General features: G+C 38.3%; 1 protein-coding gene across 1 annotated transcript; it reads right to left on the bottom strand.

Moving 5' to 3' along the window:
* Nucleotides 1–4,851: 4,851 nt before the first annotated feature.
* Nucleotides 4,852–11,845, bottom strand: LOC143285581 (uncharacterized). Its single transcript, XM_076592975.1, has 4 exons — nt 11,747–11,845; nt 10,555–10,965; nt 9,146–9,349; nt 4,852–4,944 (listed from the first exon to the last, which is right to left on the bottom strand). Exons 1-4 carry the CDS (start codon nt 11,843–11,845, stop codon nt 4,852–4,854), a joined length of 807 nt encoding a protein of 268 aa, XP_076449090.1.
* Nucleotides 11,846–14,093: the final 2,248 nt, after the last annotated feature.

Genomic DNA, 14,093 nt, shown 5'->3' with positions numbered 1-14,093 from the left:
GAACTGCTTGAAGTTGGTCGTCATCGCTTGCTTTAACTTTTTCTCTCCTGAAACTACGATCGACATCCCTGGTATCTGGCTCAATGTAAGTGAATGGCTCTGACTTCACGTGGACAGTAGAACTGCTGGATTTCATGTCAGAGTATGAACCATCAACCGCAGTCATCAGTGGGTGTGATTCATCAGTACTGATACAAACTTCCTCTTTGATTTTCATTTTTATCTGAGATTTTTCTCCATTCACGCCATTCAATGAGTCCATCGATGTGGAGAAGAACTCAACACCAGTGTTCTGCTCAGTTTTAATGCTGTCCTTTTGTTTGGTTTGGTCTATTGTCTGGTAATAAAGTTCATGCAATGTATTACTGTCAACGTTGTCTTCAGTTGGGTCTGTCTTCAAAGATTCGCAAGTGTCACCGTTGTCGTTTGGTTCAGATTTTATGAAAGCAGCCATCTGACTGTAAGGGTTTGTTGTGTGATGAGCACTCGTGATACCCGTGGTATTGACATCACTGATTGCAGGTTCTGTAACAGACACGGGTGTTTACTCATTATAAAATGTAGTATTGTCATGTCCATCACAAAGAATTTAATTTAATTTATTTTTTTATTATTTTAAGTTTATTTGGTCGAAATGTCTTTGTATGTTTCTAAGATTTTGAGGGACATGAAACAACAGATAAACAAAAGATGGGGAAAATGCAATATATGAGATAAAACATTTTCCTAAAGCAGAACGTTCATAGAATATTGTGCAAAAAGGTTCTGGGTCTCCCAACGTTTCTATTGGTATAATTATTAGACAATATTGTTTTGTTATATGAATGTTAGAAAATCGTAATGTAAAACAAGTAGTAATGTAAACCAATAAGATAATATGACATAATATTGAAGACTCTTATATTCCAAGTAAGGTAGACAGCAAACCATTTAATTCAGCATATGTTTTCTTGGTGTCAGATATCTGCGTGCCTGTGCGCAATGAGCATCAGTAGGGTGAGCACATGTTGGGTGAGGAAGAATGAGTTTGGTGTGGTTGGTGATGAGTGTGTGCAGGGATGGGGGAGGAGGTAAGTACATATTTGTGTTTGTGCATGCATGCGCGCGCGCGCGCGTGCGTGCGTGCGTGCGTGTGTGTGTGTGTGTGTGTGTGTGTGTGTGTGTGTGTGTGTGTGTGCGAGCGCGTGTGTGTGTTTATTGTCCAGATTCGAAGTCTGCGACTTGTATAGACGTTTTCATTCCGTTATTTACGCAGCGACACCACGTTTACAGTTGTGGGTGGATGTTGGACATTGCTGCGTTTTTATAACACAACGGACACTGACAAGGATTGCAAAGTGTTTCACGTGCTATCTGATCTGGTGTGTGATATGTAGTATGTCCCCATTCTAATGGTATTGACATGTATAATTTTCCACATATGCTGCCCTCGGAGACTTGAACCTGACTCCTTTATTTTACTTTTCTTTTTCCCATCCAGTATTCGGCTCACGGACAACTCATAACCGTGGGAAGAACCAAACGTTTAAACCGCACAACGAGTTCGCGCTATATTCATTCAAATATAATTTAGCAGGTATGACATTGCCAGAGAATGTATCATTCCTTAAAGACTGAAACTTTTCCTTTTGTTCCTGCCCTACCCTTTCCTTATGCACATACTTCTTACGACTTTAACGTCTCGTTTGGTTTCTGGACTTCTGTGACTCTTTGGTGTTCTTGATATTTTGTATTAACAGGATAACCTTTGTGATTGAAAACAGACATGTTTATGTGAGGAAAGGTGACGAAATGAAGACTTTGCATTCAGGAAATAAAGATGAAGTTTAAAATGCGATAACTGGAAACCAATGTACCTGAAAATGCATCTAGAGTTGTCCATTGTGGTTCTTCAGCAACATCAATCTCTATCTTCACATCCGACAGTTCTGGATCTTCAATGGAATCCATGTTGTCACAGTGTCTGAAACATATATCGGAAAACACGTTGAAGTCCGGAACAAAATTCATTTATGTGTACTAGACAACACACACACACACACACACACACACACACATACGCACATACACTCACGCTCACACGCACACTCACACACAAACACATTTAAACACACACACACACACACACAAACGCGCGCGCGCGCGGACATATTCACACACACACACACACACACACATACATACACACAAACAACGTCATTATCATCTATGAACAAGGATGATTGTCTCCTCTTGACATTGGCATAAATCTGTGCATAGGGAAATGTGTAGAGAATGCTATGTAAGAAACCACAATGTTCTTTCCCATTCATGCAGCGTGTGAGCCGCTGCGTGGTGAGATTGGAAGTTCTTTTTATCATTTTATTTCTTTATCTGTAACGAACAACTTGATTTATATTTTCTCCGTTCGAACTTATTTTGCATGTATTAACACTGCCTCATTTATTTTTCTCACAAATACAAAGCACAAAGAAGAGTGGTGGGAATGGGAGAAAAGGAAATCTTTCTCACATAGTGCACATTCACACACACCCATAAGCAGTCATTTGGACACATGTGTGTACAAATGGATATGCACTTGCAGTCTATACCTAAATACATACAAAATGAATAAACTATCTGTATTTTTACATCAGAGGACATGCAATTAAGTGCAAATTGGACGTGCGCTTACACACACACACACACACACACACACACACACACACACACACAAACACACACACACGCAAACACACACGCACGCACACGCACACACACACACACACACACACACACACACACACACACACATACCAGAGCAAGGGAATCAGAAGACAACTATACTCGATTTTCACTTACAGAATGTTATCCTCTATTGTCACCTTACCTTCCAAAATCACGTCACTTTGAGCTTATAAACGGAATGAAAGACAACCAGTTCTGAGAGCAGTACACACCCGGAATGTCAACTGGGGGGTGGACGAGTGGGGGAATATAAACTTCAGAACATGAACTTTCAGAAGCATGAAAATCACAAGTGAAAACCGCTCACACTGTGCACGTAAAGTTGGTGGGTGACAGGGACCGAATGGAGGTGGAATCAGAGGGGGAGGATACGTGTTTCTTTTCGAGATAATTTCATCTGTTCACAGGGAAAATAATGTTGTCTATTGCAAGTGAAAATAAAACATTAGTATGCATTTGCTTGTTTGCACACGTTGCCGGTTTTTCAGTTTTTGTATTGCTTGTGTGCACGTTTGCAATGTCACCAGGTGGTACATAAAAGAAAATTTCAAAGCCTTGTCTTGGAAATAATGAAATGGAATGGAAAGCAAGAAGCAGAATCAAGAAGCCACAGTGTTTGAAAGAAGGGGAAAAAAAGAATATATTCTTACGAATATTCAGGTATGCTGGGACATGTTGTACTAGCAGCAGTATACAACAGAACACAGCATAACTATGTGTATGCATGGAGAGACACGTTATTGTTGTATGGTGTGGGGCCCTCTGGCCACTAAGAAATGTGCCGCATGGGACAGCGCTGAACACGGAATATAAAAAATGCAGTTTCTTTCCACACACACGCACGCACACACACACACACACACACACACACACACACACACACACACGCATATATATATATATATATATATATATATATATATATATATTCATTTATCTAATCATGCTACAACTGCTCAACAGAAGAATTGTTTGACTAGATAAAATTGCAACAAGCCAATCAAATAATTATGAGAGAGAGAGAGAGTGAGTGAGTGAGTGAGAGGCGGGAGGGGGGGAGTGAGACAAAGACAGAGACAGACAGACAGACAAGCAGATATACAGAAAATGATTTTAAAGTGGTCAGTCTGACACCATGAACTGAATGAAACCAGCCTGGAACGAACCTAATTACCTTGTTACCCATAGCCCCGGCACCTGTCTCAAACTTCTGCACTTTTCATCCATTCTCTCTGCTCACACGCCACTTCATTGCTCTCCACAGCTGTCACAGGCAAGTTGACATCTGACCCAGACTACAATCTCACTGGGAACAAAACGCCCCAGGTGAGGCAGGGATGGGGATGGCAGTTGGGGAAATAACTGCCCATTGTGTGGGGAAGGAAAAGGTCAGCATGATAAATCAGAGAGAGAGAGAGAGATTTCAGATTTCAGATGATTTATTCATTGAAGGCCATAGCCCCATATGGACAGGGAGCGATAACAGAGTTTTACATGTTTCTACAACTGTGTAAACACAATAAGCATAACCATATTAGGATACAAGACCTTCTCTTAGTTGAAGTGCTCGAAATAAATGCAAAGACAGACTACATAATATTATTGTTTCATTATCATTTGATGACATCAATAAACATAATCTAAACAGACATGGATATGTATAATATTTCTTGGGGATAAATTCAACTCGGTCTGCTGGAGCAGGACATTTCGAAACAAAATGAACTTAATCCTCTCTGGATTCCTTGCACACAAGACATAATAGCTCTGAACACACACATACTTACACGAGCATATGAGCATACTGATATCGTTTTTCTAATTAAATTTTCTATGTCTGATTTCCAGCAGCTGATGTAGCAACGATCGTTTCTCCCCGGGGAGTGAGAGGGAGGAATTGCAATCACACAGATCTGACGCTTTGGATTGTGCAGAGTCAACACTGTCTAGTTTGTCGTTCACTGTCCCCACCCCCCCTCCTCCCGCCCTCCTTGAAAAAAGAAGGTTGGGGAGGGGGTACTTTAGGGCTTCACGATTTGAAAGACAGAATTAGTTCAGGGACACAGACCCCCTGCTCCCTCTCATTTTCTAATCCCCCTACACTCGCCCTTTTCTGATCCTTTTCTACTGCTCGTGATGTTGCATCGTGTCCAAAGGGACCTTCACGGACAGCATGCGGACTTCGTTCAGGGAGCAAGCCTCAGCTGCGGAGGACTTCTGGATTCTTACATATCATGGTTGTCAAGAAAAGTGTTCCACTGCTGCTACAAATAATTGTAGGCTGTTCATTTTTTGGTCTGTTCTCTGTGTTTGCCTTCATGTTGCATGTTACTATACGACGTACATTACTATCCGACGTACACTATTTCTTCTCTCGTTGTTTTTGTAATGTTGAAAGACATCCCTTCTTTTTGGATAACTCCCCAGCCCAGACCCTGACTATGGAGGGAAGATATGGCAAGGCTGGCAATTTGATTTCGACGTTTTGAATACAACTGATTCTCCATACCCTTGTTTTGCATGTTGTAATTTATGTTCATCATCATCAAAATGTATAGTATCAATCAGACAATCTAAACAAATAGCATACTGTGAAGAATGAAATGGACGAACAAAAGAAATAACAGACTTCAAAATCTTACATATCTTAATGCTGGTGAGCTTATCTTGTGTATTTTCAGATCAGCATTATTTCTTTATTTTATGGAGTAGAGGCCTAGTGTTAACGTATCTGCCAGAGGAGCGATATAATTTGATGATGCAGGATCGAATCACATGCACGCAGCATTTTCTCCCCCTCCGCTGGACTATGTGGTGTGGTCTGGAAGCTAGTTGTTCAGATGAAATAGTACACTGTGGTCCCATGTTTAGCAAGCACTCAGCCCTTAACAATACATATCACCAATGAATGAATGAATGAATCAATCAATCAATGAATCAATCAATCAATCAATCAATCAATCATTTTATTGTCTGAAAAAGAGTACATAAATTCGCCTTCAGGCTGATCATAAGGAAATTATTAGCTTTTTCCAAGAAATACTAAGTTTGAAATAATAAGACAGGCATTCTATCATTAAATCAAAAACACTCACACGAAAATGGCGGGACAGAGTTGGGGGGAAGGAAAGGAAGCGTGTGGGACTTTAACATCACAGTACATTATCAACACATTATGAAATGTACAATAAAACACGACAGTCCGAATACGGATATTTCAAATGATTTATCTTCCTCGTAGGATTACAATTGATATATAGTCATCTAAAATGAGGGGCTGAAGACGATGGGTGTACAAACTAGATGAAAGGGAGAGAGGGTGGAAAGAAAAATGATATGCATAACAGGGAGACCACACACACACACACACACACACACACACACACACACACACACACACATCATACATTGATTTGCATGATATGGCACCTCGTGTTCTGGTGCCACCTGTCCCTCCCTGGGAGTTAACAAAAGCAAACCTCAACATATGTGCTTCTGACACAACAAAAGGAGAATCTCCACATATAATAGCAGCAACTGTCAGAATTGAATTAGAAGAAAATTTTGATTATCATTTAAAAGTTTACACTGATGGCTCGGTCCTGGATGATAACATAGATTTTTGCAGCTGAATTGGTGGCCATCCTTATGGCTTTAAATCATCTTGTTGATATACCAATCATAGTAAGTAATATCCTATTTTGTGTTGATTCTCAATCTGTCTTAAAAGGTTTGCTCCTTTTTGAGAATAATCAAAGAGAAGATTTATTGTTTGAAATTAGGTATTTATTGCACTCCCTATTTGTGAAGGGTACAAATGTTGATTTTTGTTGGATACCATCCCACACTGGATTCCGTTATAACGACCAAGCAGACAGGGCAGCAAAAAGGGGAGCAAAAAATCATGCAGATAGTATAAAAGTATATTGCCCATTGTCATACAAGGAAATAAGCAATATACTAGAAAGAAACTTTTATAGGTGCTTGAATTAAGTCTAAAACCTCGTCAGTTGACTCTCTCAGACTTTGGTCCGATTCGCAGACCAATTCTGAGCTTAGTTCTCAGACTATTATCAAATTCATTACGGACCAAGTATTGTTCTAATGTCAAGTGTATATGCTTTAGTAACCTGACAATTGAGCATATAATTTTTCACTGTAGCTTGATGAAGCCTTTTGTACACGAAAGTGTGTCTTCACAAGTTACTGATAACGTTGATGTTTTTGACTTTTTGCATTCATAATCAGTTGTTTCTCTTGTCAGTTTAACGACATCTCTTTTACGAAGTCCTTTAAGTAATTTTCTGTAACTGTATTTAGAGGGTTTTTTTGTTTGTTTTGTTTTTCTTCCAAATTTCACCCACATTTTTACCCTCATTTGCCCAGTTTCCCCCAACCCTCCATTCATCCACATCTCCCATCCCTTCTAACCGATAATACTTTAACAAAATGTCTTCAATCACCGATATGTGTGACGGGACATTAAACAAAAATTCCTTCTCCACACACACACACACACACACACACACACACACAAGCACACACACACACACGGCCACAATGGAAGTATGCGAACAAGTTAGCCGTAATTTAAGACCATTTCACATTAAAAAATACAGAATTAATAAAACACTTCATCTATTGAATTGCATCACATACGACATACATGCAATTAAAAGTTAAATGTTTTAAGTAACAAGATATTCAAATCAAAGTTATAGTATACCATAATCATTTGCAATTAGTCACAATCAGTTAAATGTTTTAAGTAACAAGATATTCAAATCAAAGTTATAGTATACCATAATCATTTGCAATTAGTCACAATCATGTTAATTATAGTACAGCTGACTACAAAAGTGCTTTTAGGGCTGTAGCACAGGTGACAAAATAGAAACAAAAAGAAACCCATGGAAACATAACAAAAACAGCGTCTCTGGCAAAAATCAGAAAGAAAATTAACCACTGTAATATAGATGTCAGTGCGTGCTCGTGACTTTCGCCCAAATGAATTAACTGAATGATGAGCTCGTAATGGAAGCTCTCCCTTGCCTGTTGTGCAACTGGCTCTGTGTTTACAAAGCACTTTAACATTGGTCTCTGATCAGATATACTCTTTATGTAAGAATCAACACTACTACTATAACTATTACTACTACTACCGCCACTACTACTACTCGATAGAAAAACGAATAAAGATAAAAATAATCTTAAACAAGGCCTTCAAGACTCACTTGTGATACACTTTTTAAAAAAATCCAAGCTTTTTATGTATTGAGTATAATTTCAAAATGTAATGTTTAAGATGAGAAAGATCAGTTTAAAGCAAATTAAGTCCCCTAGCATTACTTACAGAGTAATTTCCCTTTTTTACTATATGTACCAAAACCTTTGCAAAATAAATAAAACTTCCATGCTTAGCAAAAGAAGTTCCTGTTTGAACAAAAAATGATAATAATGACTGCTCTTGCTGTTGGGTCAGAATATCAGATCAAAGTGCCAAGTTTAGAGAATACAAAAAATATAAATATAACAGTAAATGCAGTTTGCATATAATTAGGCTTCATTATTTATTTGTTTGTGCCCATCCCAGAGGTGCAATATTGTTTTAAACAAGATGACTGGAAAGAACTGAATTTTTTCCTATTTTTATGCCTAATTTGGTGTCAACTGACAAAGTATTTGCAGAGAAAATGTCAATGTTAAATTTTCCACGGACACACACACACACACACACACACACACACACACACACACACACACACACACACACACACACACAGACAACCGAACACCGGGTTAAAACATAGACTCACTTTGTTTTCACAAGTGAGTCAAAAACAGCATGCAGGAAAATGTATGGCGCTCTCAGTGTTGCGAGGCGCACTCCCTGCTGAACAGCCTGAATTCAACGCTGAGAGATTTGCTGTGATAAAAATTAGTAATACAATAATACAATGCTTCTATTACTTCTACTGATAAAATGCTGTCAACACGACAGATACAATGTAAAATCTAAATCATTTACATATATGCTACCTGTTAGGGAAGTACAAAATTTGAAATCTGTTCCAGAAATGAAGTATGACTAGAATGAATCAAATAGTGTGCACAGTCCTACTCCTGCCGTTGTGCTCGGCTGGACAGAAAAGCAAACATCTCTGCTTTCTACTGTTCTGAAGACATGAACCTGTTTTCCCAATTGTCAACACATTCTTTGCCATATAACTTTCTTCTGTTTCACGCTTCGACTCAAGTTCTGTGCAGCCTAATCCTTATGTGTTATCTTATGGTCTTTCAAGTCAGCAACCCGTTTAAAAGTCTGACCACACAAATCACAGGTGAAGGGCTTTTGATCAGTATGAACCTTCCCGTGTCTTGATAAGTTACTTATATTCCTAAACATTTTACCACACACATTGCAGGCAAATGCTTTTTGACCAGTATGAATCATCTTATGTTCTTTTAAGCGTTCCGCTCGTGTAAACGTCTTACTGCACACATCACAAGCAAATGGTTTTTGTCCAGTGTGAACCATATTGTGCCGTTTTAAGCTTCCAGACCGTGCAAAAGTCTTATTGCACACATCACAAGCAAATGGTTTTTGACCAGTATGAAACATCTTGTGCTGTTTTAAGTGCCTCATCTGTCTAAAAGTCTTATTGCACTCATCGCAAGCATATGGTGATTGACCAGTGTGAATCATCTTGTGCTCTTTTAACTGTTTCACTCCTGAGTGATGATCAGTCAATGATGGTTCTTCTTTTTCTTCATTTTCCTGTAACATAGAAGGTGACAATGGAGATGGTGATGAAAGAAAATGTGAAGATATATTAAATGTCATATCCGTTTTTGAACAGTAGCAATGAAAGGAGGAACAAAGATAAAAAGCTTTCCTATTATTTAAAATTCATTGGACCACACAGTGAAACTGCGTGTCACACAACCAGAACCACCAGAAAGGATTCATATCAAAATAAAATCGATTCACGTCCGACGTCATACTGGAAAAGAACATCAAATGTAATTACAGTTGAATTACAGCACCTATAAGCGGAACATTCCCATACCAATGACCGCTCAATTACATTTCTGTCCATGTGATTAAAATAACTCTAAATAGCATACAATGACGTATCAACGAACCATTGCTTTTGATCAAAATTCCCTGGTGCATCTCACTAGCAGCTTTGTGACAGGTTAATCTTCAATGAACAACGCGCCGCAGAAATAGAAACCTCTGAGACATGATATGTATATGATGGATAAACCAAAAAAATGCGAAATATAGAACTGTTTGTGACAAGCTAATCACTTTGACATGAATCATAAACAAATAGGCTGGACAACATTATGGCCAAGGTGACAAGAAATCAAGTTTATTTAACTAAACAAAGAAAAGGCGCATTACTTTTACAATGTGTTATGTTAATACATTTAAAGTATCTTAAACTTGCCATGAAATATATATGCTACAGAAAACATTTTGTTGCACAGAAAAAAAAAAGAATCTAAGTACATAGAAAAACAACCGACCATTTGACATACCTGATCATCATCCAGTTGTTGATTTGTGTCCCCGTCCAGTTTTGGAATTAACTGTGACCTGAATCTGTTCGCTCTCATTCTCATCATCATTTCATCCATGATGGATTCTGTTTTAGCATTGTTGCTTGTGCTTGCCTCCATTGTTTCAGTCCTAGTATCACCGTGTGCTTGATATGGCTCAGATTTTACATTGCCGACAGTTTTGGTCGTAGTGTCTGCAATGTTTGTGTCTATGCTGGTGTCTGCTATGAAATCTTCAATCTTTTGATCAGTATGAACCTTCTTGTGTCTTGACAAGTTACTTGCTCGCCTAAACATTTTACCACACACATCACAGGTAAAGGGCTTTTGATCAGTATGAACCTTCCTGTGTCTTGACAAGTTACTTGTTTGCCTAAACATTTTACCACACACATCACAGGTAAAGGGCTTTTGACCAGTATGAATCATTTTATGTTCTTTTAACTTTTGCGCTTGTGTAAAAGTCTTATTGCACACATCACAAGCGAATGGTTTTTGACCAGTATGAATCATCTCATGTACATTTAAGCTTTCCGCTCGTGTAAAAGTCTTATTGCACACATCACAAGCATAAGGTGTTTGACCAGTGTGAATCATCTTGTGCTCTTTTAACTGTTTCACTCCTGAGTGATGATCAGTTGATGAAGGTTCTTCTTTTTCTTCATTCTCCTGTAACATAAAAGATGTCAATGGCGATGGTGATGAATGAAAAGGTGAATATATATATATCAAATATGATATCCGTTTTTGAACAGTAGCAATGAAAGGAGGAACCAAGAGAAAACACTTTCCTATTATTTAACATTAATTCGGCCACACAGTGTTGCTGCATGTCACACAACCAGAAACAACAGAAAGGATTCATATCAAAACAAACTCGCTTCACATCCGACTTCATACTGGAAAAAAAAAATCAAATGTAAATTACAGTTGCATTACAGCACCTATAAACAGAACATTCCCATACCAATGGCCGTTCAATCACATTTCTCTCCATGTGATAAAATAACTCTATATATGTTGTATAAGAGCATACAATGACGTATCAGGGAACCATAGCTTTTGATGAGAATTCCCTGGTGCATCTCGCGACAGTTTAATCTTCAATGAACTGCACACCGCAGAAACAGAAACCTCTGATACATAATATATGTATGATAGATAAACTAAGAAATGCGAAATATAGAACTGTTTGTGACAAGCTCATCACTTTGACATGAATCATAAACATGTAGGCTGGACAACATTATAGCCAAGGTGACAAGAAATCAAGTTTATTAAATAAACAGAGGAAAGGTACATTACATTTACAATGCGTTATGGGAGGATTGTTAATACATTTACAGTATCTTAAACTTGCCGTAAAATTTGTATGCTACCGAGAGCATTTTGGTGGACAGAAAAAAATAAAATCTAAGTACATAGAAAAGCGACCGATCATTTGACATACCTGATCATCGTCCAGTTGTTGATTTGTGTCCCCATCTAGTTTTGAAATGATCAGTGACCTGAATCTGTTTGCTGGCATTCCCATCATCATTTCATCCATGATGGATTCTGTTTTAGCATTGTTGCTTGTGCTTGCCTCCATTGTTTCAGTCCTTGTATCACCGTGTGCTTGATATGGTTCAGATTTTACATCGCTGACAGTTTTTGTCGTAGCGTCTGCAATCATGATGTCAACGCTGGTGTCTGCTGTGAGATCTTCAATCTCGACGACATTGTTCATGTTCGCTCTTTTCATTTCAGTATCAACTATAATAGTACTGTTAGCTGGAACTGCTTGAAGTCGGATGTCGTCGCTTGCTTTTACTGTAACTTCTTCTCTCCTGAAATTACATTCCACATCCCTGGTATCTGGCTCAATGTACGTGAATGGCTCTGACTTCACGTGGACAGTAGAACTGCAGGATTTCATGTCAGAGTGTAAACCATCAACCCCAGTCAACAAATGCATCAGTGGATATGTTACATCAGTACTGATAAAAACTTCCTCTTTGATTTTCATTTTTATCTCGGATTGTTCGTAATTCACACCATTCAACGTATCCATCGATGTGGAGAAGAACTCAACACTGGTGCTCTGCTCAGGTTTAATGTCATCTCTTTGTTTGGTCTTATCTATTGTCTGGTACTTAATGACGTGAAATGTATTATTGTCAACGATATTTTCAGATGGGTTTTTCATCAAACATTCATAAGTGTCTCCGTTGTCGTTTGGTTCAGATTTAATGAAAGAAGCCCTCTGACTGCAAGCTTCTGTTTTATGATGAGCACTCGTCATACCCGGGGTATTGACGATGTCACTGATCGCAGGATCTGTAACAGACATGATAGTGCACTCACTATAATATGTCTCACATCTTATCTTAATTTCTTTTTTGTAATGGTCAAAATTTCCTCGCATTTTGCTATGATTTTAAAGGAAAAGAAACAACACCAGATAAACAAAAGAGGGGGGAAATGCAATGTATCTTAAAACAACATATCAGAAGGGATGATATTCAATAAATTTCAGATAATTACGTACGATCTTACAACCGTTTAATGTAATTTTGCACTCATTTAACAAAGTGGATTTACACCAATCCAAATGTGATTTGGATGTACAGAGCATGTGCAGTACGTTGTTCGGGGAAGGGGGTGGTGAGGGAAGGTGGGGAGACATCAAAGTGAGAGGTACGAGATTTATGATTCGTGTTGCAATGAAGGTGCTTGGTAGCGATAGTGCCATAAAGTTGCAGTTCCTGTATAATTCACACTGGTTCATAACTGAGCATCGGAAACAATGAGATTTCCAACAGTACCTTCCTCTAATCGACTTTTTCGAAGTCATAATATGAAGAGCTTAAATTGTTGAAATGATGCTATATTTTGAATGTCGTTCTCCTATCCCATGTTTTTTAAAAGCACAATGCTATCCCTTCATTCCCTAGTTCTTGCTAGTTTCAACACAGGGGGTGGAAAGCAGAACGGACATAGGAAATTATCACATTGTGTTACAAAACTATGGGTTTCTCCATCTTTCTATTTCTATCTGAATACACCTTATAATGATAATGATAATAACAAGAAGAAGAAGAAGAAGAAAGAAGAAGGCAGGCTAATCTAGTTGTATACCTCCATCTCAGATGGGTCTAATCGCGCTGTACAATAAATTCTATAAGAATTTATGAATAAATAACATAAAAGTGTGTATAAATAAATCTAAACTGGCAATATCACGGTCTCACATCACTTAGCCAAATCACAACAACATGAATACATCCAATTCATCATATGAGTAGGGGAGTGATGTGTTGGCGTTTCGTGGGATTGAGCGTGAGTTTTGATTTTTTTTTTTTTTTAAAGTTTGTCAACACAGTGCCTGGACCAGCCGGCAAGGAGATTATTTCAATTGTCTGGTCTTGATAGGACAAAAGAACAAACTAATGTCTTTGTGATTTCTGTGGTTAAATACCATTGATTGGAGCTGATTTGTTGAGTGCTGCATATGCTGACCTACAAATGTGGTTGATGTGTATGTCGTATGACATGTAATCGGAAACATACGCGCAGATGCTGAGAAAGGACTCACTGAGAAAGGACTGTCTGATGTTCCTACCAGGAGAGTTGAAGGCTGAGGCAAGTCAGAAAAGGAGCGCTTCAAGTGAGCGAGAAGTGCTTCTGTTTTATTATCATTTTGTTGGAGTTTGTGATCTGTCATCTATGATTTGACATCTGTGATGCATGACTGTAAAAACTGTATAGTTTGACATATTCTTGTGGGGTGGCATGTTCGATAATGCTATGTATCA

Source organism: Babylonia areolata, chromosome 9 (assembly GCF_041734735.1).
Source record: "Babylonia areolata isolate BAREFJ2019XMU chromosome 9, ASM4173473v1, whole genome shotgun sequence".
In the NCBI taxonomy this organism is placed as follows: Eukaryota; Metazoa; Mollusca; class Gastropoda; order Neogastropoda; family Buccinidae; genus Babylonia; species Babylonia areolata.
The sequence above is the reverse complement of the archived record's forward strand: the minus strand, read 5'-3'. Positions and strand labels throughout refer to the sequence as shown.